The sequence below is a fragment of the Symphalangus syndactylus genome, chromosome 20 (assembly GCF_028878055.3).
Source record: "Symphalangus syndactylus isolate Jambi chromosome 20, NHGRI_mSymSyn1-v2.1_pri, whole genome shotgun sequence".
NCBI lineage: Eukaryota > Metazoa > Chordata > Mammalia > Primates > Hylobatidae > Symphalangus > Symphalangus syndactylus.
In genome coordinates this window covers 68,585,164-68,610,499 of record NC_072442.2, presented here as the reverse complement: position 1 = coordinate 68,610,499, position 25,336 = coordinate 68,585,164, and the positions used below count along the sequence as shown (strand labels likewise).

At 46.3% G+C, this 25,336-nt stretch overlaps 1 protein-coding gene across 5 annotated transcripts in view; it reads right to left on the bottom strand.

Annotated features, from left to right (window-relative positions):
- VPS53 (VPS53 subunit of GARP complex) overlaps positions 1-25,336 on the bottom strand; it is a 181,039-nt gene that overhangs the window by 50,418 nt on the left and 105,285 nt on the right. For all 5 annotated transcript variants that reach the window (XR_008653085.2, XM_055256623.2, XM_055256626.2 and 2 more), the window contains 2 exons: positions 21,974-22,075; positions 12,873-12,967 (listed from right to left, as the gene is read on the bottom strand). Coding sequence is in view for 4 of the 5 variants with exons in the window: in XM_055256623.2 (XP_055112598.1) it covers positions 12,873-12,967; positions 21,974-22,075 (197 nt within the window). In the remaining variant the exon portion in view is untranslated. The remainder of the gene's footprint in view (positions 1-12,872; positions 12,968-21,973; positions 22,076-25,336) is intronic.

Below are 25,336 nucleotides of genomic sequence, written 5' to 3'. Positions count from 1 at the left end.
TCACCTGAGGTCCGGAGTTCAAGACCAGCCTGACCAACATGGAGAAACCCCGTCTTCACTAAAAATACAAAAAATTAGCCGGGCGTGGTGGCAGGCGCCTGTCATCTCAGCTACTCGAGAGGCTGAGGTAGGAGAATCACTTCAACCTGGAAGGCGGAGGTTGCAGTGAGCCGACATTGTGCCATTGCACTCCAGCCTGGGCAACAAGAGTGAAACCTGTCTCAAAAAAAAAAAAAAAAAAAAAAAAAAGACAGAAAAAGAAAAAGAAAGAAAGTCTATTATATCCAGATACAACCACTCTGCCCTCAAAGAGCTTCTGGCCTAGGCTAGCTAGGGCTCTGTCCGTGGTGGTAGTGAGAAAGCAGGGAAGGATCTTGTTAGCTGACCTTGGAAAGCTTCAATGGCCACCACCCTTGTTCCTCATAACCTCTCCTGCCTGACTTTTCCATTGAATCTCCCACCTCTCCTCCACAGCTGACCCAACACTCCAGCCAGAGGTTCCTCGCGATGGCTCCCCTGCTGGCCCCCTCCCGGTCACTTGGCCTGTGCCTATGTGATGTCCTGGCCAACACGTTCTCCCGCCACACGTCCACTCCCCTTTCAAGCTCATCCAGGTCTCACCTGCACCAGCTGCAACTTCTATCATCTGTCACCCACCAACACTTTATTTAACACTTTACTAGACAGTGTGAGGATGCCATATATTCAAGAAATAACCTATCTTCTCCCATCCTGGGCCACGGCAGGCAATGCTAATCAACAAGGAGCCCCTTTTTTCACTGATATCTCTTGTGATTCCAGAATCCTTCTTGAGACGGCACTCCAGCCAGTCAACTCTATAAACTGAAGTTGGTACAAAAGGCGAAGGAGGTAGAATCATCTGTTTCGTGCCTGTGAACACAAGTTCCCTGAGAGGAGGGATGACGTTTATGCTGGTTCTGCTGCCCCCAGCCCACCCGTCATGCTAATGAATGGAGTGAAGCTTCATGCTAGTGCTCAATACATACTTAGCTAATCAACCTCCACACTTTGTTCCTAGGGGATGGGAATGGAGGGTGGGAAGGTGGAAACGGGATGGAGGCTGGTGCAGTGGAGGAGAACATGGAACAGAAGGCAAAAGATTCCCCTGGGGTCTTCTTATGAGATTCTAATCTCTAAATCGATAGTGCCAACCAAATCAGGGACCAGAACTCTGACATGGGTTTTTTTGTTTTTGTTTTTTTGTTGTTTTTTTTGGAGATGGAGTCTCACTCTGTTGTCCAGGCTGGAGTGCAGTGGTGTGATCTCAGCTTACTGCAACCTCCGCCTCCCGGGTTCAAGTGATTCTACTGCCTCAGCTTCCTGAGTAGCTGGGACTACAGGCACGTGCCACCACAACCGGCTAATTTTTGCATTTTTTTTTTTTTTAGTAGAGGTGGGGTTTCACCATCTTGGCCAGGCTGGTCTTGAACTCCTGACCTCGTGATCCGCCCGCCTCAGCCTCCCAAAGTGCTGGGATTACAGGCATGAGCCACCGCGCCCAGCCGACTCTGATGTGCTTCCAGGCGTGAGCCACCGTGCTGGCCGACTCTGATGTGCTTCTACTTTCATCACTCACCTGTTCCCCTAGAAGGTGGATACTTACTTACTTGCTTCCTATTTCAGAGCCAACCCAATGACTAATATTATAAATTAATTATGATCATATAGCATAAAGAAAATGTTCACTTCAAAAAACTCTAAAGATCTATACTTTGTAGAATTTCTACAGGATGTCTACTCGGTTACTTCTGACATTGTTCTTTCAAGTGGATGAGAAATAAACCAGTTGGGGAAAACTTCCCCTCCCTTCCATCTTTCACTCTGCATCAGCATGCTTTGATGCCACATGAGACATTAGAAAATCAGTAGCCAGTATTTCGCAGAACAGAAGAATATAAGTTACCCCAATGGGAATGCATAAGGCTCATTAGTTTTGAATACATGATCCAATCTGATCACATTTCTTTTTTTTTTTTTTTTTTTTTGAGACAGAGTATTGCTTTGTCACCCAGGACAAAGTGCAGTGGCATGATCATGGCTCACTGCAGCCTCAACCTCCCAGGCTCAAGCAATTCTCCTGCCTCAGCCTCCCAAGTAGCTGGGACTACAGGCGTCCATCACCACGCATGGCTAGGAGGAGGCCAGGGGTTTGAGAATAGTGTGGGCAACAAAGTGAAATCCCTATCTCTAAAAAAATAAACAAATTAGTTAGGCATGGTGGTGTGTGCTTGTAGTTCCAGTACTTGGGGGGCTGAGGGAGGAGGATCATCTGAGCCCAGGAGTTTGAGTTTACAGTGTGCTATAATGCCACCACTGCACTCCGGCCTGGACAACACAGCAAGACACTGTCGAATGGGAGGGGAGGCGAGGGGAGGGGAGGGGAGGGGAGGGGAGAGGAGGGGAGGGGAGGGGAGGGGAGGGAAGGGGAGGGGAAGGGAGAGGAGGGGAGGGGAGGGGAAGGGAGAAGGAAGGAAATACCTCCTTCCCCAAATACTGCTGGGAGTTCCATTGATAAATTACATGCCCTAGGAATGAAGACTGTTGCAGAGTGGTATCAGTAGAGGGAAAAACTAAAGTGAGGAGAAAAAATATGCCATTGCAGACTGGGTTTATCCATGGATGGCCAAGGCTGTTTTTCTGGTGGGCCTGCAGTCAGCATTCACAGAAACAATATTCCAAGGCCACTTCTCTTGTGGGCCTACAGTCAGCATTCACAGAAACAATATTCTAATTGGAATGTCAAGCAGTGAGGCACAGGGAGAGAAAGACAGTAGCCAGAAAATGACAAGGCAGGTGAGCAAGGTTAAGGCAGCTGAAGATCCCCAGAAAGTTAGATAACTTTTTTTTTTTTTTGAGACAGGGTCACCCAGGCTGGAGTGCAGTGGCATGACCACAGCTTACGGCAACTTCTGCCTCCCAGGCTCCAGCAATCCTCCCACCCCAGCCTCCTGAGTAGCTGGGACTACAGGTGCACGCTACCACACTTGGCTAATTTTTGTGGGCTTTTTTTTGTAGAGACAGGGTTTTGTCATGTCACCCAGGCTGGTCTCAAACTCCTGAGCTCAAGCCATCCACCTGCCTCAGCCTCCCAGGGTGCTGGGATTACAGGCATGAGCAACCATGCCCGACCCTAGAGTTTTTTTTTTTTTTTTTTTGAGACGGGGTCTCACTCTGTCACCCAGGCTGGAGTGCAGTGGCGCGATCTCGGCTCACTGCAAGCTCCGCCTCCCGGGTTCGCGCCATTCTCCTGCCTCAGCCTCTCCAAGTAGCTGGGACTACAGGCGCCCGCCACCACGCCCGTCTAATTTTTTGTATTTTTAGTAGAGACGGGGTTTCACCATGGTCTCGATCTCCTGACCTCGTGATCTGCCCGCCTCGGCCTCCCAAAGTGCTGGGATTACAAGCGTGAGCCACCGCGCCCGGCGACCCTAGAGCTTCTTAATTCAAGGGTACTCACACTAATTTGCACCCCTTCCTCTTCCCTTTTGCTGGGGCTGAGGATGTTGCTCTGGTGTGGCCAGTGGGGCTGGGGAGTGGCTTGAGCACAGCTGGGAGATGGGTTACATACAGGCAAATTGAGCAAATAAGTAAATATATTGAGCATGCTAGGACCCAAATTTCTCACTGTCGTAGAAGGCAGTTGCCAACGTTGAATGGGAGAGGCTAAAATAAACCCTGTGGTGTAGGATTAGAATTGAAGGCATCAGCATAAAATGCACAGGTTCTAATATAGAAGCAGGTGCACACACAGCTATAGAGGCATATATGTAGAAGCAGGTGCACACACAGCTATAGAGGCATATACACATATGTTTATACACACATATATTTCTTAGCTCTCTCAGCCAAGGCAATCTGGAAGCAATGACACCGAGCGGCAATGAGCATACTTGGTTGCTAAATGTCATCCTCCACCAAAGAAACAAGAAATGCCTGGGGAAATGGATGACTCCAGGGCTGGGATACAAAAGTACAGGACAAGCCTAGTATATTTTGTTGTGCCAGAGAGGAAGGAGGTGCTCAAAAAATGATAGTGGCATGTAAAAAGGACGAAGAGCCAGCTTAAAGAGGCTCCCACTGGCCAAGTCAGGGACAATTTGAGTACTAAAGTAATGACAAATCCTGGAAGGAAAAACAGACACTAATGGAAAAACTGGTGAAGTTCAAATATGGTGTGCAGGTTATTAAATAGTACTGTACCAATGTTAACTTGCCAGTTTTGACAACTCTGCTGTGGTTATATAAGATGTCAACATCAGGGGAAGTTGGGTGAAGGGGAACATAAGAAATCTGTACTATTTGTGAAATTTTCCTGTAGGTATACATTTATTCCAAAATAAAGTAAAAATAAAAGAGATAGTGATGCCTACAACCTACCGAATAAAATATAAAAATCCGTCAGTCCACGCTGACATAGAGGTAAGGGGGAAAAGGGAAAGCTTTTCTAAAGTAGAATGCCAACTGATAAACGCAGAAGAAATGATATAGCTAGAAAAATCACCATTTGACTGGGTGCGGCAGCTCATGCCTGTAATCTCAACATCCAGGGAAGCCGAGGTGGGCAGATCACTCGAGGTCAGGAGTTCCAAACCAGCCTGGCCAACATGGTGAAACCCCGTCTCTACTAAAAATACAAAAAAATTAGCTGGGCATGGTGGCGAGCACCTGTAATCCCAGCTACTTGGGAGGCTGAGGCAGGAGAATCACCTGAACCTAGGAGCAGAGACTGTGTCACTGCACTCCAGCCTGGGCGACAGAGCAAGACTCTGCCTCAAAAAAAAAAAAAAGAAAGAAAAATCACCATTTGTCAATCATCTTAGTAATGAATTACACAATAAGTGAAAGATGAGGAAAAGGATACTGATAAAGTTTCAAGGTTTCTCCCAACACTTATTAATAGAGATAGCCGGTAGAGACAACATCTACACCAAGTAATAAAAACGAACATCATAGGCTGGGCATGGTAGCTCACGCCTGTAATCCCAGCACCTTGGGAGGCCAAGCGGGCGGAAGTTCAGGAGTTCAAGACCATCAAGTCAGGAGTTCAAGACCATCCTGACCAACATGGCAAAACCCTGTCTCTACTAAAAAAAAAAAAATACAAAAATTAGCTGGGCGCAGTGGCGGGTACCTGTAATCCCAGCTACTCAGGAGGCTGAGGCAGGAGAATTGCTTGAGCCCAGGAGGTGGAGGTTGCAGTGAGTGGAGATCGCACCACTACACTCCAGCCTGGGGAATAGAGTGAAACAACTCTGTCTCAAAAAAAAAAAAAAAAAAAAAAAAGAACATCACAAGTTTTGGGATAAACTGGCATTCTGTGCCTCCTGATATGAATTCCTAGGAACATAGGACCACTTCTGTATAAATCATAAATAATGAGGAAACATCAGACAAACCCAAACTGAGGGAAATTCCAGAAAGTAATCTGCCAATAGTCTTCAAAAATGTCAAGGTCATGAAAGACAAAGAAAGACTCAATTAGTCTTCTGGGTTGAAGGAGACCAAAGAGACATGACAACTAAATGCAACCTGTGATCCTAGAGCTATTTAAACAAATAAACAAACAACCTGCGATCCGAGAGCTATTCAAAGAAATAAACTAACAACCTGTGATCATAGAGCTATTCAAACAGGCAAACAAACAAGCAGATTGGGACAACTGCTGAAATGTGAGGAGGAGACCATGGATGAAGCAGTAATACTGTATCAATGTGAATTCCCTGATGTTGATAGCTGTACTGTGGTTATGTGAGGGGGCAAGGATTAAGCAGTAATGTTGTATCAACGTTAATTTCCTGATGTGGATAGTTGTACTGTGGTTATGTAGAAACCTTGTTTCTAAGAAATATATATTGAAGTATTAAGGAGTAGTGGGGCATCTTGTCTGCAACTTGAGAATTCAAAGGTTCAGGAAAAAAGTACAGGTTGGGCACAGTGGTTCACGTCTGTAATCTCAACACTTTGGGAGGCTGAGGCCGGCAGATCGCTTGAGCCCAGGAGTTTGAGACCAGCCCAAGCAACATGGTGAGACCCTGTCTCTACAAAAAAAAAAAAAAATTAGACTGATGTGCTGGCATGTGCCTATAGTCTCAGTTACTCTAGAGGCTGAAGTAGGAGGAGGGGAAGGGAGAGGAAGGGAGGGGAGGGGAGGGGAGGGGAGGGGGAAGAGAAAGGGAAAAAGAGAAAAAGAAAAAGAAAGAAAGAAAAGAGAAGAGAAAAAACAAAAGGAAAAAGCATGCAGTGTCTGTGCATTATGTGTGGGGGGGAGATAACTATTAATGAGGAATCTGGATGAAGGCTATACAAGTACAAGGGCTCTATGTATAATGCTTATAATTCTTCTGTAAGCTTGAAACTAATTCAAAATAAACAACAATGGTAATTAGTTTACAGACAGATGCTAGGCTCTAGAAAAGCATGGGTTCTATTCTAACAAAAGTTATTAGAGGGAACTCAGGAGAATGGGCAGATATGAAGTCACCAGTAACTTCCCTGATGGAGAATGCCACAGAATAGGGTGAAGAAAGTGCCTGTGTAGGAATCTCTTTTGCAAGAGTCAGCCAGAGGAAATAACTACATCCCAAGGGTAGAAGACAGACTAACCTCCTCTGTGAACATAAATAAAAATTGAGAAAGCCATTTAAAGACTGTAAGGACGGCTTAGCCCAACCTGCTAGGGGCCATCCCCACTTCCTGCCTCCTCCCTGAGTACTGGCTCTGCAGTCCTCCTACTGCTACTTGGTTTTTGGCTGGGGTAGTGCCAAAAGCCAAGGTGCTGCCAGAACTTTCCCTGGGCAGGGGAGAGGCTGGGGAGATGAGAGGGTGGACCCCATGCCAGGCTCAAGAGAAATCTGGCCACACTGACAAGGCCACCCACCCACATAGGAGTTCTGAATAAGATGAGAGGGATGGCAGGGCAGGCAGTTCCTGAGCACCATTTACTGTGTGCTGAAGGTGAAAATGCCACCTCTTCTCCTCCTCGCCACAAAGTCCGTGAGGTCGGCCTTATGATCCTCACAGTGTAGAGGCGCTAGGAGCATGTCGAGGTCCCAGCCTAGCAAGCACGAAGCCTCACATCCGGGTCTGTCTGGGATCAGGCCCACGCTCTTTCCACCACACCGTGCTGCATCTCTGTCATCTGGGAAGTTATGAATGGTCTCGTACTTTCTGAGTCAGAGCCACAGCAAAAGTAGTAATGTGCACAAAACCAGTCCCCGCCTGAGTTCCTTCTCCCGCCTCAGGATTCTTTGAAGGGAAGAAGCAGTTCCTAGAACTTCTTGAAATTACACTCAAAATAGTGTGTGCATGATATGGATTTTTTTGACAAGAGTGTCTATGCTTTCCATTGGGTTCTTAAAAAGGACCTATGACTTTAAAATGGTTTATAACGAGTGCGTTGGGCATTATTTTGTCTGATTATCTCTCTTGACAGATAAGGAAATAGAGTTCTTTGAACTCTATTTTCTACTTTGAGTTATAGTGTTTATTCTGGAGGAACAGCAGCATAGCCTGCGCAGTTTCTGCTCCTTCCTTAGTGCTGCGGAAACTTCCTACTGAGGCCAAACAGCAGGATAAGTGGCCAGCACTTCATTTTTCATAGGAAAATGGAGAGTCCCCAAAGAAGGGAGGCCTGGCTCCTTGCCCAAAGTATCATGAACAATCAGTATACTTTGTATAAATCAAGGCCATGTGAAAAGAGTGGATGCCAGAATTACAATAACTCAGAAAAATGACCCTTTAGACCAGGTAGGTTTTGGGAAAGGATGTGGCTACCTCAGACATGTGCTTTAAACCCTGGGCCTTGGCTGGGTGCGGTGGCTCATGCCTGTAATCCCAGCACTTTGGGAGGTGGAGGTGGGCAGATCTCTTAAGCCCAGGAGTTCGAGACCAGCCTGGGTAACATGGCAAAACCGCGTCTCTACAAAAAATACAAAAATTAGCCAGGTGTGGTAGTGTGTGCCTGTAGTCTCAGCTACTTGAGAGGCTGAGAAGGAAAGATTGCTGAAACCCAGGAGGCTGAGGCTACAGTGAGTCCTCATCACGCCTCTGTACTCCATCTTAGGTGACACTGAGACCCCATCTCAGAAATAAATAAATAAAAATAAACCCTGGACCCAGTAACTTTTTTTTTTTTTTTTTTTTTGAGACGGAGTCTCGCTCTGTCGCCCAGGCTGGAGTGCAGTGGCGCAGTCTCGGCTCACTGCAAGCTCCGCCTCCCGGGTTCACGCCATTCTCCTGCCTCAGCCTCTCTGAGTAGCTGGGACTACAGGCGCCCGCCACCACGCCCGGCTAATTTTTTGTATTTTTAGTAGAGACGGGGTTTCACCGTGGTCTCGATCTCCTGACCTCGTGATCCGCCCGCCTCGGCCTCCCAAAGTGCTGGGATTACAAGCGTGAGCCACCGCGCCCGGCCCCAGTAACTTTCAAGCCTTTTAAAACTAAAAATTTGAGTTAAGAGAAGATGGGGCTTTGGCTGAAAATAGTCATCCAGGGGGGTTGCTCAAAGACCTGTGACTCTAATAGGCAAATAACGAATCCTTTTTCCTGCTCCTCAGGGGTGTCTTAGTAACTTCCTGGAGGCAAACTGTGAATGTAGAAGACAGGGTGCTCTCAAGGACAAAGAGGCGGAAGTCCCCACTGTACCTCCGTGTGCCTGCTGGACACGTGCCCGCTGAGCGGAGAGCAAGGGCACCATTGGGTCTTTGCAAGGCAAATGACGGCAAGGCAACTTTTTGGTGGGGGGCTGATAGGGAGACTTCCGTTTGATGATGGAGAAGCTACTGGGCAAGTTCATTTTCTGAGATTTTAATATGAAGTACTTTGTAATCGGGCATGAAAAGCATAGAAGCAGTCCATAAAATCAAGTGGGTGAATAATACAGCTCCATGTGGAGTTTCTAACTGAAACATTCTCTTAATGTTATGGTTTAAGAAACATGTTTGAAACTAAGAATGTGCTCACCCATGATAAAAGCATTAAAAACAAGGGGAGGGGTGAAGTGCAATCAGACGTAAATGCGTAAATGAAACCCCAGAGAGCCTCCCTAAAAACCTAATACGTTCCCAGAGAACTTCCCTCAGAACCTAATACGTTCCCAGAGAACTTCCCTCAGAACCTCAATACGTTCCCAGAGAACTTCCCTCAGAACCTAATGCATTCCCACAGAAATTCCCTCAGGATCTAATGTGTTCCAGGGAACCTCCCTCTTAACCTCAATGCGTTCCTAGAGAACCTCCCTCAGGACCTCAATGAGTTAGCAGAGAACCTCCCTCAGGACCTCAATGCGTTCCCAGAAACCTTGCTCAGGACCTAATGCTTTCCCAGAGGACCTCCCAGAGAATCTAAAGCGTTCCCAGAGAACCTCCCTCAGAACCTAATGCTTTCCCAGAGAACCACTGTCAGAACTCAATGAGTTCCCAGAGAACCTACCTCAGAACCTCAATGTGTTCCTAGAGAATCTCCCTCAGAACCTCAATGAGTTAGCAGAGAACCTCCCTCAGCACTTCAATGCGTTCCCAGAAACCTCGCTCAGACCTAATACATTCCCAGAGAACCTCCCACAGAACCTAAAGCGTTCCCAGAGAATGTCCCTCAGAACCTAATGTGTTCCCAAAGAACCACCCTCAGACCTAATGCTTTCCGAGAGAACCTCCCTCCGAACCTAATGCGTTCCCAGAGAACCCCCAACAGAATCTCAGTGTGTTACCAGGAAACCTCCCTCAGGACCTAATGCGGTCCCAGAGAACCTCCCTCAGAATGGAATGCGTTCGCAGAGAAACTCCCTCAGAACCTAATGCCTTCCCAAAAAACTTCCCTTAGGACCTCAATGCGTTCCCAGAGAACCTCCCTCAGAACCTCAGTGCATTATCAGAGAACCTTCCTAAGCACGTAATTTGTTCCCAGAGAACCTCCCTCAGAACCTAATGCGTTGCCAGAGATCCTCCCTCAGAATTTAATGTGTTCCCAGAGAAATTACCTCAGAACCTAATGTGTTCCGAGAACCTCCCTCAGAACCTCAGTGTGTTTCCAGAGAACCTCCCTCACAATCTCAGTGCATTCCCAGAGAACTTCCCTCAGGACCTCAATGTGTTCCCAGAGATCCTCCCTCAGGACCTAATGCCTTCCCAGAGAACATCCCTCAGAACCTAATTCCTTCCCAGGGAACCTCCTTCAGAACCTCAATGTGTTCCCAGAGAACTTCCCTCAGTACCTAACGCATTCCCAGGGAACCTCCCTCAGGACCTAATGTGTTCCCAGATAACTAACTTCCCTCAGTACCTAATGCGTTCCCAGAGAAGCTCCCTCAGAATCCAATGTGTTTCCAGAGAACTTCCATCAGAACCTCAATGCGTTCCTGAAGAAATTCCCTCAGAACTTTCCCGCAGCCACTGTTGCTCTCCCCATGGGAGCCACCTTCTGGTCCCTTCCAAGTGCGTTCTTTAGACTACGAGGCTTCCTCTGGGAGCCCAGGCCAGTCTGTCTCCAGTCATCTTGTCACAATCATCTTGACCTTTCCAAAACCTGCCTTCCAACATGGAAGGGCTTGGCTGTGGACAAGGACTCAGGGATGAGGAGGAGTCTTCCTCCTTTTCTAATGCCCCATCACACACACAACAGACACTGGAGCACAAACACAGTCTGCAGCTGTTAGTTTGGAAGTCTTTGGGATTTTTTTAAAAACAGGGTGGGATGGAAGAAACCTGGCCGCAGTGAGATGCTTTATAAAAATCTTTGGAGGCTAAAAGTTTGTGAAAAGCATATACTATATTTTGTTTGCTTTTTTTTTTTTTTGATACAAAGTCTCTGTCACCAAGCTGGGTGGCACAGTAATGGCTAATTGCAGCCTCCACCTCCTGGGCTCCAGTGATTTTCCCACCTCAGCCTCTCAAGTAGCTGGGACTACAGGTGTGCACCACCACACCTGACTAATTAAAAAAAAATTATTTATAAAGATGAGGTTTCACCATGTTGCCCAGGCTGGTCTTGAATCCTGGACTCAAGAGCTCCTCCTACCTTGGCCTCCCAAAGTGCTGGGATTACATGTATGACCCACTGTACCTGGCCACATGAAAAGCATATACTGTATTATATAGGTGATCCATAAAATAAAATCAGAATCCATGAGTTCATACTGATATATAAACAAATGGGGGAGAGGGAAAATTCTTCCATATAGTAGAACTCCAATTAGTAAATGTAGAAGAAATGATGAAAATAGACAATCAACATTTGGCGAATGCCATAGAAACAATGCTTCAGTCAGGTATCAATCACCAAGGGATGCAAAATGAGTGGGCAAAAGTTTGATGAGAGCAGGATATTTACAAAGTATCACCCCATAAGAAATTTATTAATTACCAGGAGAAAAACAGTAACTTCACAGTGAAGATAGTTGGCAGGTACCACCTAAAGCAAGTAATCAAAGTCCCCAATAATGGGACAAATCAATGTGATGTGCCTCTTGACACAATGCACTGGGGATACAATGCCACTTTTATGGTATTCTTGCCCAAAATTGATTTCATCAAGAAAAAACAAACAAAAACTGAGGACATTGTACAAAATACCTGGCCAGTACACACTGAGGTCGTGAAAGACAAAGAAAACATGAGGAATGGCTGGGCGAGGTGGCTCATGCCTGTAATTCCAGCACTTTGGGAGGCTGAAGTGGGTGGATCATTTGAGCCCAGAAGTTCTAGACCAGTCTGGGCAACACAGGGAGACAGCATCTGTACTAAAAATAGAAAAATTAACCAGGCGGGGTGGCGTGTGCCTGTGGTCCCAGCTACTTGGGAGACTGCAGTGGGAGGATTGCTTGAGCCCAGGAGATGGAGGATGCAGTAAGTCATAATCTCACCACTGCACTCCAGCCTAGGGAACAGCGTGAGACCCTGTCTCAAAAAAGGACGGGAGGGGAGGGGAGGGAATAAAAAGATGAGGAACTACTCAAGATTAAAGGAGACCAAGATCAAAGAGATGTGACAACGAAATGCATGATTATTGGGTCCTGGACCAGAAAAAGGGACATTAATGGGACAGTATTACCTTCTCGATTTTGGTAACTGTGGTTGTTATGTAAGATGTTAACATTCTCTGAGGAGGGCATGTGAAAATTTTTTGTCCTATTTTTGTAACTTTTTTATAAGTCTAAATTATTTCAAAATAAAAGGTTAAGGCCGGGCGCGGTGGCTCACGCTTGTAATCCCAGCACTTTGGGAGGCCAAGGTGGGCGGATCACGAGGTCAGGAGATCGAGACCACGGTGAAACCCTGTCTCTACTAAAAAATACAAAAAATTAGCCGGGCGTGGTGGCGGGCGCCTGTAGTCCCAGCTACTCGGAGGCTGAGGCAGGAGAATGGCATGAACCCGGGAGGCGGAGCTTGCAGTGAGCCGAGATTGCGCCACTGCACTCCAGCCCGGGCGACAGAGCGAGACTCTGTCTCAAAAAAAAAAAAATAAAATAAAAAATAAAAATAAATAAAATAAAAGGTTAAATTATACTTGAAAACATATACATTGGAGATTAGGCTTTCTTCCAATACCCAGTGCCTGACACTGTAAAGCTTTGTGGGCTGATATATGTCAGGGCTCAACACCCACATGGGAAGGGGTCCCAATGTAGGGATCCACTGGGGACTTTATTAGGGGCAAACTCGGGCGCTGAGATTTATAGACACAATTAATGATAACATTCAAAAGATGTAAAAATATCCCTAATGGATTTCTAGGGAGGGTCACAGGCATGCCACATCCGTCTTTCAGCCCCGGAAGGAGCTATGCGCCTCTAAGACCCAGTCATGACCAGAAGGGCGAGAAATGCAGGCAGAAAACAGCGAATGTTCCTCACTCACTTGTCTTGGGATTCGATATACACGTAGAGATGCGGCTCAAAACACTTGGAAACAATGCCATGAAATGGATTGTCTGGGGCTTTCGGCTTCTTTGGCTGTAAAAACAAAGAAAAATAAACCCTATACTTGAGTGATCTTTGCAAATGTTCAAGAATTTTTTTAAAAACATCATTTCAAAGTTCACTCCTAAGTCACAGATAAGAGGGTACTCAATGTAACCCAATACGACGGCTTCACCAATCACCCTGGCAGGTGAACAAAACACCAGCTTTCTTAGCGTCACTCACTTGCTCTGGACGGTGAAAGACATACTGCTACCTGGATAACGTATGTGTTTTGAATCTGGGAGCTCGTCATCATCTATCTGACTGGTGTTTTCCAGAATTTAAATCCCGGCTAATAACAGCACCTTGTATTTGTACAGTGCTTTAGAATTTAAAAAGTGCTTTCACACAATCCAATTTTTGATAGCACTTTGATACCAACTAATATGTCACCTGCTCCTCACAATAATCCTTCATGTAGGTATCAGTACTACTATTTTATACCTCAAGAAATGAGGACTCAGAGGTTCTCTAACCTGCCCCAACACATATGTAGAAGTCTGCTTTTCTTAAACTAGAACTCTTTCTATTATACCATTATTTTCCTGCAATGGTTCCCAGAATTTTTTGAATTCCATCAGTAAGAAAATGTAAGAAAAAAAAGGATGGAGAACCAATAGAGGGTTGTTAACTTTATTTTTCTACTTTCTATTCTTACCACAAGTTGCTAAAAAAATAAATAAAGGGTTTTTTTTTTGTTTGCTTTTTGAGACAGAGTCTCCCTCTGTCACCCAGGCTAAAGTGCAGTGGCACCATCTCAGCTCACTGCAACCTGCGCCTCCCAGACTCAAGTGATTCTTGTGTCTCAGCCTCCGAAGTAGCTGGGACTATAGGCACGCGCCACCACGCCGAACTAATTTTTGTATTTTAAGTAGAGGTGGGGTTTCGCCACGTTGGCCAGGCTGCTCTCGAACTCCTGGCCTCAAGTGATCCACCCACCTCTACCTCCCAAAGTGCTGGGCTTATAGGCATGAGGCACGGCGCCCAGCCAGAAAATTGTATTTTATACCCCCAAAGTTTATAAGAATAAAATAGCAGCATATAGGCAGTACTTTCTAAGAAAGACAGCTGGTAACCTTACACCAGATAGATAGATAGATAGAGGACACGTAGGCAGGCAGACAGACCATACTGTCTTTATTTTTTGCTTTAGGCCACTGCAACACTAGATGAGCACTGGTTCCTAGGCTGTTACTTGGAAGCCACTGATAAAGAAGTCACATGACAGGCAGGTATTTTAAAACTATATTTGCCACTTAATTCCTTTCCAAATATCTAAAAAACAAGCGAAGATTTTCCTACATATTACTTCTATTCCTAACAAATGTGAATTCTGTCTATTGCCAAATGTCTACAAAATGACCCTGAGCCAAACACTCCTTGCTGGGGTTGATATTAGAACATAATCTGTATGTAAATTGGCACCCACAACATACTTGTTAAATTGAACTACTCATATCTTATTTTTTAAAAACCCACTTTATTGAGGTATGATTGACGTTTTAAAAGCCCTACATATTTGATGTCTACATCTTGATGCGTTTGAGGGTAAGTATAGACCCACGAAGCCCTCACCACCATCAAGGCAGTAAGTGTATCCACCACCTCCCCAAGCTTCCTCCCATCCCTGTTGTTATGATTATTATTGCTTGTGGTAAGAATGCTTGCTGGGCACGGTGGCTCACACCTGTAATCCTAGCACTTTGGGAGGCCAAAGCGGGCAGATCATGAGGTCAGGAGTTCAAGACCAGCATGGCCAATATGGTGAAACCCTGTCTCTACCAAAAAAATACAAAAATTAGCCGGGTGTGGTGGTGTGTGCCTGTAGTCCCAGCTACTCGAGAGGCTGAGGTAGAGAAATTGCTTGAACCCAGGAGGTGGAGGTGGCAGTGAGCCGAGATTGTACCACTGCGCTCCAGCCTGGCAACACAGTGAGACTCCATTTCAAAAAGAAAAAAAAATAGAATACTTAATATAAGATCTACCCTCTTGAACTGCTTATATATTTTAATAAATACTGGAAGAGATAAGCCTAATGACAGAAATTTTTTTAAATAACACATTGCAATGGTTAAAAACATCTGTAAAAACTGATTTGTAAAAAATGATCACCAAAAATTAAATGTCAACTTTAGACACACCCACTCAATCTTGTACTTAACCCTCTTCCTTTTTACCTTCCAGGAGTTCCATGTCTTTCATTTTTTGGCAAGGTTTCTAGAAACTTTGGTCCTTCCTAAGAATAAATACAATCTACACTGTTTTTACTCTTATCATCTGGAAGCCACTGCCAAACCCAGGCCTTGGACTCAGCCCACAGCCACACAAGCCTGGCTGATTGAGCTTGAACCTGCCGGATCTAGAATTCCACTTGAGTGCATAGATGTCCTGGGAGTTTTTCTGCACTTCCATTAGTTTAAGATGAAGAATCTATGATGGAGGATGAGGATTGTGAGGGGTGTCCTCACCTACTTGTCCTGTTTTTTCCAAGTCAGTATCTATCTTTTATTATTGATTTAATAAGATGACTTAAGTGAGTAGAAAAATGTGATTTAATTTGTCTAACTCTATAGGACTAGATATCATGGATTTAGATTTGGAAAACATGGCTACTACAAACAGGTATCTTTTTATTAATTAAATAATAATGATAAGTATTATGGCTATTCTTTTTTTTTCTTCTTTTGAAGAAAATATTCACATTCTGCAGGATAACTTCTGGTAATTATACATGTGAATTTACATAATACAGAATGTTATTTAAAAAATCAACATGTATATTTTGCTTTTGTTTTTTTTTATTTTGAACATGTCTATTTTGTATTCAGCTTTACTGACTTACTAATTTATACATACTTTCCCAACTACTGGCAATATTTTATCACTTTAAAATGGCTACATTATGAAATTCTTTAAAAGCCTATAAATTATATGTTACTGTATTGATGTTAAATTTTCTGATTTTGATCTATGGTAACAGAAGTGAATGCCCTTCTTCTTAAGAAATACAATACTGGCCGGGCGCGGTGGCTCACGCTTGTAATCCCAGCACTTTGGGAGGCCGAGGCGGGCGGATCACGAGGTCAGGAGATCGAGACCACGGTGAAACCCCGTCTCTACTAAAAATACAAAAAAATTAGCCGGGCGTGGTGGCGGGCGCCTGTAGTCCCAGCTACTCGGAGAGGCTGAGGCAGGAGAATGGCGTGAACCCAGGAGGCGGAGCTTGCAGTGAGCCGAGATCGCGCCACTGCACTCCAGCCTGGGCGACAGAGCGAGACTCCGTCTCAAAAAAAAAAAAAAAAAAAAAAAAAAAAAAAAAAAAAAAAAAGAAATACAATACTAAAATATTTAGGGGTAAAGGACATTATGTCTACAACTTACAAATTGTTCTAAAGGTCGGGGGGGGAGTGGGGAGGAAATAAAGTTATATAGCAAAATATTAACAATTGCTGAATCCAGAAGAAAGATATTTAGGAGCTCCTTGTAACCTTTCTCTTAGTTTGACACTATTTTAAAAAGAAAAAAGTAAAGGACAATGACAAAAAACTTGGAAAATGGGTACAGTGGCCTGGTGGAAACTTCCAGAGACCGCAATGGAGCCATCTTAAGAATGGCACATCAGGCTGGGCGCGGTGGCTCACGCCTGTAATCCCAGCACTTTGGGAGGCTGAGGTGGGTGGATCATGAGGTCAGATCGAGACCATCCTGGCTAACACGGTGAAACCCCGTCTCTACTAAATATACAAAAAATTAGCCGGGCGTAGTGGTGGGTGCCTGTATTCCCAGCTACTTGGGAGGCTGAGGCAGGAGAATGGCGTGAACCCAGCGGGCGGAGCTTGCAGTGAGCCGAGATCGCGCCACTGCACTCCAGCCTGGGCAACAGGGCAAGACTCCGTCTCAAAAAAAAAAAAAAAAAGAATGGCACATCGTCAACACCGCATGGGCTGGAGGGCAACACTGTGTGGGAGGCAAAGGCACTCCTGCCTCAGCGAAAAAGGGGTCTGGATCAATTTCCTGGTTTGATGATGCACTCTAGTGTCCCCCTGGAGGAAGCTGGGAGATGACAGTGGTCTGGATCAATTTCCTGGTTTGATGATGGACTCTACTATGTTAGCTGTCCCTTGGAGGAAGCTGGGAGATGGGAAAGGGTCTGGATCAAGTTCCTGGTTTGATGATGGACTCTACTATGTTAGCTGTCCCCTGGAGGAGGCTGGCAGATCGGTACACTGTACCTCGATGTACTAGGTTTATAATTTATGAGCCCATAATTATTTCAAAATATAGTTTTTAAAAAAGTGGTTCAGAAGATGTGGGCCTGCATGTGAAGAAGTTTTAGAAATATCTTTATTTTGCTTATAGTTTCCTTTTTATGTATGCACAAAAGTGACATAAGATTTGAAAGCAACTATGTCGGAATAAGTTTGAAGAGCTCATCTGTTAGGTATAAAATACAGATTCTAAGTGAGTAAAGAAAATAATTCCGGGCCGTGCGCGGTGGCTCACGCTTGTAATCCCAGCACTTTGGGAGGCCGAGGCGGGCGGATCACGAGGTCAGGAGATCGAGACCACGGTGAAACCCCGTCTCTACTAAAAATACAAAAAAATTAGCCGGGCGTGGTGGCGGGCGCCTGTAGTCCCAGCTACTCGGAGAGGCTGAGGCAGGAGAATGGCGTGAACCCGGGAGGCGGAGCTTGCAGTGAGCCGAGATTGTGCCACTGCACTCCAGGCTGGGCGACAGAGCAAGACTCCGTCTCAAAAAAAAAAAAAAAAAAAAAAAAATAATTCCAACGAACTCATCTTGTTCTGTCTGCCACAAGCCCTGCCCTTGATGAGTCCCCACAGGACACTGAGAAAGCTGCATGACCAGGCAGTGCCAGGGTTCCACCTCTATCTGCAGATGGCGCTGCTCTGCCCTGTCCTCCCCACCAACAGCACTCTTCTGCAGTGAGGAGGGACCCTTGACCCCGCCACCACAGCACCCGGGTCCTCTTGCAGCATTTCTAGTGAACTGAAGCAAGAGAGGAATAATGGGAGAGATTGCCTGAAGTTTCCTTTTTTCTTATTTTTTTCCTGCAGGGCTGCCTCCTGCCTATGGCTACGTTATGAACGTGCTCAGTTTAGATAGTAGGTGCTGGAATTTTGGCTAACTGGCGTTTCCCTTTGCACCAGGCAACTGCCCAAAGGATTGATTCTCAGCTTAAACACTACACTAAGTCATTTAGCAGTAGTGTTTGGGCCGGGTTCTGAGTGTGTGAATTCTGTCCAAAAGCTGCAGATGTTTAAGCTATTTCCTCCTGGAGTTTGGTGGAATAATAAAAGGTTACTGTTGTCACAGTGAGGAGGTCTACAGCTGGTCCCACTTCCTTTCATTACTACCCAATGTAAACAGATTAAATCGAACTGCTCCGATCACCAGAAGGGACATTCCTTATTTCATCTCCTTTATGTTATACTTTCAGTGTCCCTCAGGCCCCTTTCAGATGTCAATTTTTAGCATTGGGACTATCTTGGAAACTGATTGCTCAGGCCCTCTTGTAAACGAAATATCTTTTTTCAGTTTCCCTCTCTCTTCTCAGCAGCCAGGCGTAAACTGCAGTAGTGAGCAGGGTGTGACCCTTACCTTGAGAGCCACATGGCTACTGACTGCAGCCATGAAATGGGTTAGGTCACCCACGGAGCCGGCAGAGACCTTCCCTCCAACCACCTCTGGCTGATTTCGCCACTAACATCTGGTGGGGTCCCTCCCCCACCCCAAGGGGTCTGCTCTTGTGCACCCCACTCTGGGAAGAGGGAGACCCTGGGGCACCCACCTAATCAGCCACCAGCAAGGCCAGGGCTGGTGAGGTAGCAGGAGGTCAGGGATGGCGTGGGTGGAGGCATCGGTCACTGGCATGTAAGTTTTATTACTAATGAGTAATAGTCCATGAAATGGTGGGTAGATCAGCTAGATCAGGGGGTTTAGTTGTTCTTTTGAGACAGAGTCTCACTCTGTCGCCCAGGCTAGAGTCCAGTGGCGTGATCTCGGCTCACTGTAACCTCCGCCTCCCAGGTTCACACGATTCTCCTGCCTCAGCCTCCTGAGTAGCTGGGATTACAGGCATGCGCCACCACGCCTGGCTAATTTTGTATTTTTAGTATGGTTTCACCATGTTGTTTAGTATGGTTTCAACATGGTTTCACCATGTTGGTCAGGCTGGTCTTGAACTCCTGACCTCAGGTGATCGGCCTGCCTCAGCCTCCCAAAGTGCTGGGATTACAGACGTGAGCCACCATGCCCAGCCATTTTTTTTTTTTAATGACGTAAAACCCCTGGTTCAAAAAAAATTTTTAGGCCGGGCGCGGTGGCTCACGCCTGTAATCCCAGCACTTTGGGAGGCCGAGGCGGGCGGATCACGAGGTCAGGAGATCGAGACCATCCTGGCTAACACGGTGAAACCCCGTCTCTACTAAAAATACAAAAAATTGGCCGGGCGAGGTGGCAGGCGCCTGTAGTCCCAGCTACGCGGGAGGCTGAGGCAGGAGAATGGCGTGAACCCTGGGGGGCGGAGCCTGCAGTGAGCCGAGATCGCGCCACTGCACTCCAGCCTGGGTGAAAGAGCGAGACTCCGTCTCAAAAAAAAAAAAAAAAAAAAAAAAAAAAAAAAAAAAAAAAAAAAAAAAAAAAATTTTATCTGAAAGCACACAATACAAAATGACTTGCAATAAAACTGCTCTGGGCCGGGCACGGTGGCTCACGCTTGTAATCCCAGCACTTTGGGAGGCCGAGGCGGGCGGATCACGAGGTCAGGAGATCGAGACCACGGTGAAACCCCGTCTCTACTAAAAACAAAAAATTAGCCAGGCGTGGTGGCGGGCGCCTGTAGTCCCAGCTACTCAGAGAGGCTGAGGCAGGAGAATGGTGTGAACCCGGGAGGCGGAGCTTGCAGTGAGCCGAGATCGCGCCACTGCACTCCAGCCTGGGTGACAGAGTGAGACTCCGTCTCAAAAAAAAAAAAAAAAACTGCTCTGATCGCAGGGATCTAGGTCCCTGGACTCCTCCTAACTTCCACAACGACATCTGATGGGGCACCAAGGAATATAGTTTGAAAACCATTAGCTCTCACTAAAGACAAGCTAGGGAAGTCTAAAGAGAGAATAACCTACTGAAGTTCACACGGTCAGTTAGTTAATGGCCGACAAGAGTCCGGCATTTTCCCAGCACCTGACTCTGCTTTACCCCATGTACTGGTCAGGTGTCAGTGTTCTGTGTTCTTAGAATGAGCAGGTCTTGGTCCTTACAACAGTAACTTCAAGCTTTCATAGGAGGAAAAAGTTCCAAGAAAAAGGAAAATTACATTTTACCTGGCAAAACTGATTTTGTAGGGAATGGGGCCTCTCTATCTTAATCCAATTTAATAACCTCCAGACATGACTAGTGAAAAGAATAGCTTTTCCTGGCAACACTGCAAGCATCTGAGTGTTTAGCTGCACAACTTTGGACATGACCATGGCAGCCACTAGCATTCATGAGACATCAGGGCTCTGCAAATGGCTCTCCTGCGCAAAGCATGCTCACAGGGCAGAGGTGGCCCCGTGTGGGTGGAGGACATTCCATAAGAACGGGCTCTACGCCCAGAGCCTTCTTTCCACCCTAGTCCCTGCTCCCAAAATGCAACTGAGAACTGCATTTAATTAGTTACAAGAAACTGTTTGTTTTCTTCCATGCCAGTCAACACTATGATGGCTTTAAATCAACTGCATCTAATCCTATACATACATCTCCGGGATGGAGCCTCCTCAAGATGTCCCATCAGTTTTGTTCATTTACTTCTATTCCCGAGATTCAGTTCTATGTCCTCTACTCTTCAATGAGACATGAGCCTATCAACAAAATAGCACTGGGAAAGGAATTCTAGTTTCTAACATTGAGACCTGGCTTCCAGTTTAAGCTCCTCCACTTCCAAGCTGTGCAACCCTGGGCCAACCACTTAACCTCTCTGAGCTGCAGTTTCATCACCTATAAAGCAAGAGGCAGGAATTGTGAAGATAACATAAAGCATGTAAAAGAATTTAAAAGTGCAAAGGACTATAAAAGTGTGAGTATCCATTCTATTACAATCATTTAATCAAGCGACCAGACACATTTGATTGCATCATTTCAGAACTGCTCCTGGAAGCCCTGCTCTCTTGGCTCCTGCCCTCAGGGTGCTGGGAATGAATGAATGCAGGGCTAGCTGCGAAGCACAGGGCTACAGGTTTCCCAGAGCTGGTCCTCCCAGCCAGCCTCCCTTCTGGTGGTGTCTGGAGCAAAACAATACCGTAAAATAATCCTCCAGCAGCCAAGTGTAGACAATTAAAAAGAGGGATCACTAATCTAGAAGGGAAACGTTCAGATTTATTGCTCTACCTCCCTTGTCATAACATGGCAGTTAACCAAAAACACCATTCTGTAGGATGAAGGGAGAGGAAATTTAGACTTGGACAGAAAAATCCAAAGGAAATTAAAGTGTGAGTGTGCTCTGAAAAGTAACTCTCCAAATATGCCACTGGCCACCTTGATACTTCCAGGCCTCCCCAATGGCTTCCAGACCTAAAGTGATCAGCTTACACTGCATGGAGGCCTCTCCTAGCCGAGGGTGCTGCTGGCTTCCCGGGGATTGTTCAGCCTCTCACATCATCACTGCACCAGATGACAGTCAAACCGAAAACTGAGCTGACAAGTTCAGGAGATGCTGAATGAGGCAGAGCAGAAGTCTTCTGGCCCCACCACAGTGGCTAATGAAGCTTGTGTGTGTCCTGGAGGTGGGGCTCTTCAGGAGCAGGGATGTGGGGCAGGGAAGTCTGCCCTTTCACAGAGTTTTCTAAATGCACTTTCAGATAAAGGCCTTCTGTAAAGACCACAACAGCTGTCATCTCTGAATGTGGCCAATAGCCAAAGGATCATATCTGGAGCAAGCAGACCCATTTTCAGAAACACACACTGGGTAGGTTACCCGTGGTGATGCAAACCAGACTTACTTGGTCTAAATCTCCTTTCTCCGTTGCCAGTTCCTCCATCTCTGGTGTTGGCTCATCTTCCAGGAAGGGATTGGTAGATGGGGGTGGAGACTCAAGCTTTTTCTGTTAGGTAGATATGAGAAAGAGAGGTGTTTTCTGAGCATATTCAATAGCTTTCCCCATTGATCTGCTTTTTCCAGGTGTCTCCAACAGCTAAGTCATGCACTCTATCTGATAAAGAAGAACTGAGGCAACCCAGACCACATTCCTACCTCTAGGCCTTCACACTGCTTTTCCATCTTCCTGCAACCTCCCTGACCACCCCGCCCCAACTCGAATCTGGCTAAAACGCTCACGCATCCTCAGTCCTCAAACTGGAACTCCGTTCTGCTGGGAAGCCTTTCCCATCTGTCAGGTTTGGGTCAGATGTCCCTGACACGTGTTCCCAAACCAAGCTACATGTCTCCTACCCAGGCATTTATTAAAATACAGCAATTGCCCATTATTTGTCTTTTCCCTTCTGGCCTCCATGATGGCAGAGATTGTGTCTGTCTTGTTCCCCATCCTATCTCGGTGCCTGGCATGTAGCAGGTCCTCAGTAAATAGAAATGAATCAAAGTGCCAGATGGATTTCAATATAAGAACAAACTACAAAACTAATCTCATGTGTTCTAGATTAACAGATGTCTCTTCCCAAGTAAGCCCCATTACAACAACCACAACAGAAATCTCCTTGAGAAAATCGACTCCTCAGCTTCCAAATATGACCACTATTTCAAAATACATCATGGAGTGGAAACATGGGCCAGTGGGAAGGCTGCAGGCAGGAGGCGTGGTAGCTGTAGCTCCAACCGTGCGGCACTGGCCCTATCACCCAGCTTCTCTGAGCCTCAGTAACTTCATCTGCTGAATGAGGATGTAGTCACAGGACTATCTGGAGGATCACATGTGAAACCCTAGAAGCAGCACATGATACACACAAGGGTCACTGATGACGGTAATTCCAGTACAACTACAGAATCAAGACAGCTCTCCGGAATTCCTTTACAGTTTTCACCTAGAGATGTTCTTTATGCCTGGGAGCTAAAGGCTTTAGCAGAAAGGAGTCCAACTGGACAAACAGAAAAGAGGGACTGCTTGGTGCTGGGGATGAGGGAAGGGGGCAAGGCATGGCTCTCTGGAGATGAGAAGTTAACGGAGAGGGAGTTTCTAAATGTACTTGATATTTTGGCCAATACCAGTGGGTTGATCTGAATTAATCTCTAAGCCAAAGGGGAGAGCAGATGGACTATAGCGTGAATAACTTTGCCAAGTGCCAGGACACCATCTGAAGCTATTACAAACAAAAATAAAACCAAAACTTACACAAAGGCCGGGTGCAGTGGCTCACGCCTGGAATCCCAGCGCTCTGGGAGGCTGAGGCGGCGGATCACTTGAGGTCAGGAGTTCCAGACCAGCCTGACCAACATGGTGAAAGCCTGTCTCTACTAAAAATACCAAAATTAGCAGCGTGGTGGCGGGTGCCTATAATCCCAGCTACTTGGGATGCTGAGGCACAAGAATCACTTGAACCCGGGAAGTTGCAGTGAGCCAAGATGGCACCACTGCACTCCAGCCTGAGTGACAGAGCGAGACTCTGTCTCAAAAATAAAATAAAATAAAATAAAATAAAATAAAATAAAATAAAATAAAATAAATACCTTGCACAAAAACACTACACCTGCATCTGGTTTTTGGTTTAAGACAATTCTGCTTACAGACATTTAAACTGCCTATTTTTTGGCCAAAACACTTGGATGCAATTGATGTGGATAGATACAGCCTCGGGGCATGACAAAGCCTTGCGGTGATGCATTAGCTCGAGGTAATCAGCAGTAAGATGACGGTTTTTGTGGTATCCTGGTGAGAAAGAATATGGTCTAACACCCAAGCAAGTATTTCACATTTGCACACTCCAAACTTTGGCTTCTTCACCTCACATGAGAGAAAAAAGTCCTCAAAAATGTACAGCTCTTTTTAGAAAGCAGTATTTCTAAGCTTGAGTTGTCTTCTTAAGGGCTGCTGATATTTTAGAGAGAGAGGAATAGTAAGAAAGGGAACCTACCAAGCTTAATCTTCAACAACCATAAAAAAGTTAAATTAGGTAACAGCATTAGAGTCCTGATTCCACAGTGGGCTCTGGGATTATGCTGTTGAGCTGAGTCACTATGGTTCTAAGTATTTTGGTCCTTTGTAGATGTGAAAACCAAGTCAGCTAACTGAAGTTAAAAGCTTTGTTCAAAATCATTCAGTGACAGACACAGAATTTGAGTTTTTGAACGAAATGCCCCTCATCTATTGCTAAGTCTATTGGGTTGATAACAGCACCTCACAATTACATAAAGGTGGGCCTCGTTTTTAAAACATAATGTGTTATTGGAAATCACGGCAAACGGCAGATGTCAGTGAGGTGGACTGAGAATGTTCCCGGGCTCTACTCTCACTGGCATAAAGCATCAAGAAAGCGGGGAGGGTAGGAAGAAGTTGAACCTAACGGCCAGCCCTGAAGAAGCAGGCACCATCTGAGGCAGGTGAGTGCGGGCCACTCGCTCAGTGTCACCATCTGGGGTAGAGTGAGTGCGGGCCACTCGCTCAGTGTCACCATCTGGGGTAGAGTGAGCGTGGGCCACTCGCTCAGTGTCACCATCTGGGGCAGGTGAGTGTGGGCCACTCGCTCAGTGTCACCATCTGAGGCAGGTGAGCGTGGGCCACTCGCTCAGTGTCACCATCTGGGGTAGAGTGAGTGTGGGCCACTCGCTCAGTGTCACCATCTGAGGCAGGTGAGCGCGGGCCACTCGCTCAGTGTCACCATCTGAGGCAGGTGAGTGCGGGCCACTCGCTCAGTGTCACCATCTGGGGTAGAGTGAGCGCGGGCCACTCGCTCAGTGTCACCATCTGGGGTAGAGTGAGTGCAGGCCACTCGCTCAGTGTCACCATCTGGGGTAGAGTGAGTGTGGGCCACTCGCTCAGTGTCACCATCTGAGGCAGGTGAGTGTGGGCCACTCGCTCAGTGTCACCATCTGGGGTAGAGTGAGTGTGGGCCACTCGCTCAGTGTCACCATCTGGGGTAGAGTGAGTGCGGGCCACTCGCTCAGTGTCACCATCTGGGGTAGAGTGAGCGCGGGCCACTCGCTCAGTGTCACCATCTGGGGTAGAGTGAGCGCGGGCCACTCGCTCAGTGTCACCATCTGGGGTAGAGTGAGCGCGGGTCACTCGCTCAGTGTCACCATCTGGGGTAGAGTGAGTGTGGGCCACTCGCTCAGTGTCACCATCTGGGGTAGAGTGAGTGTGGGCCACTCGCTCAGTGTCACCATCTGAGGCAGGTGAGCGCGGGCCACTCGCTCA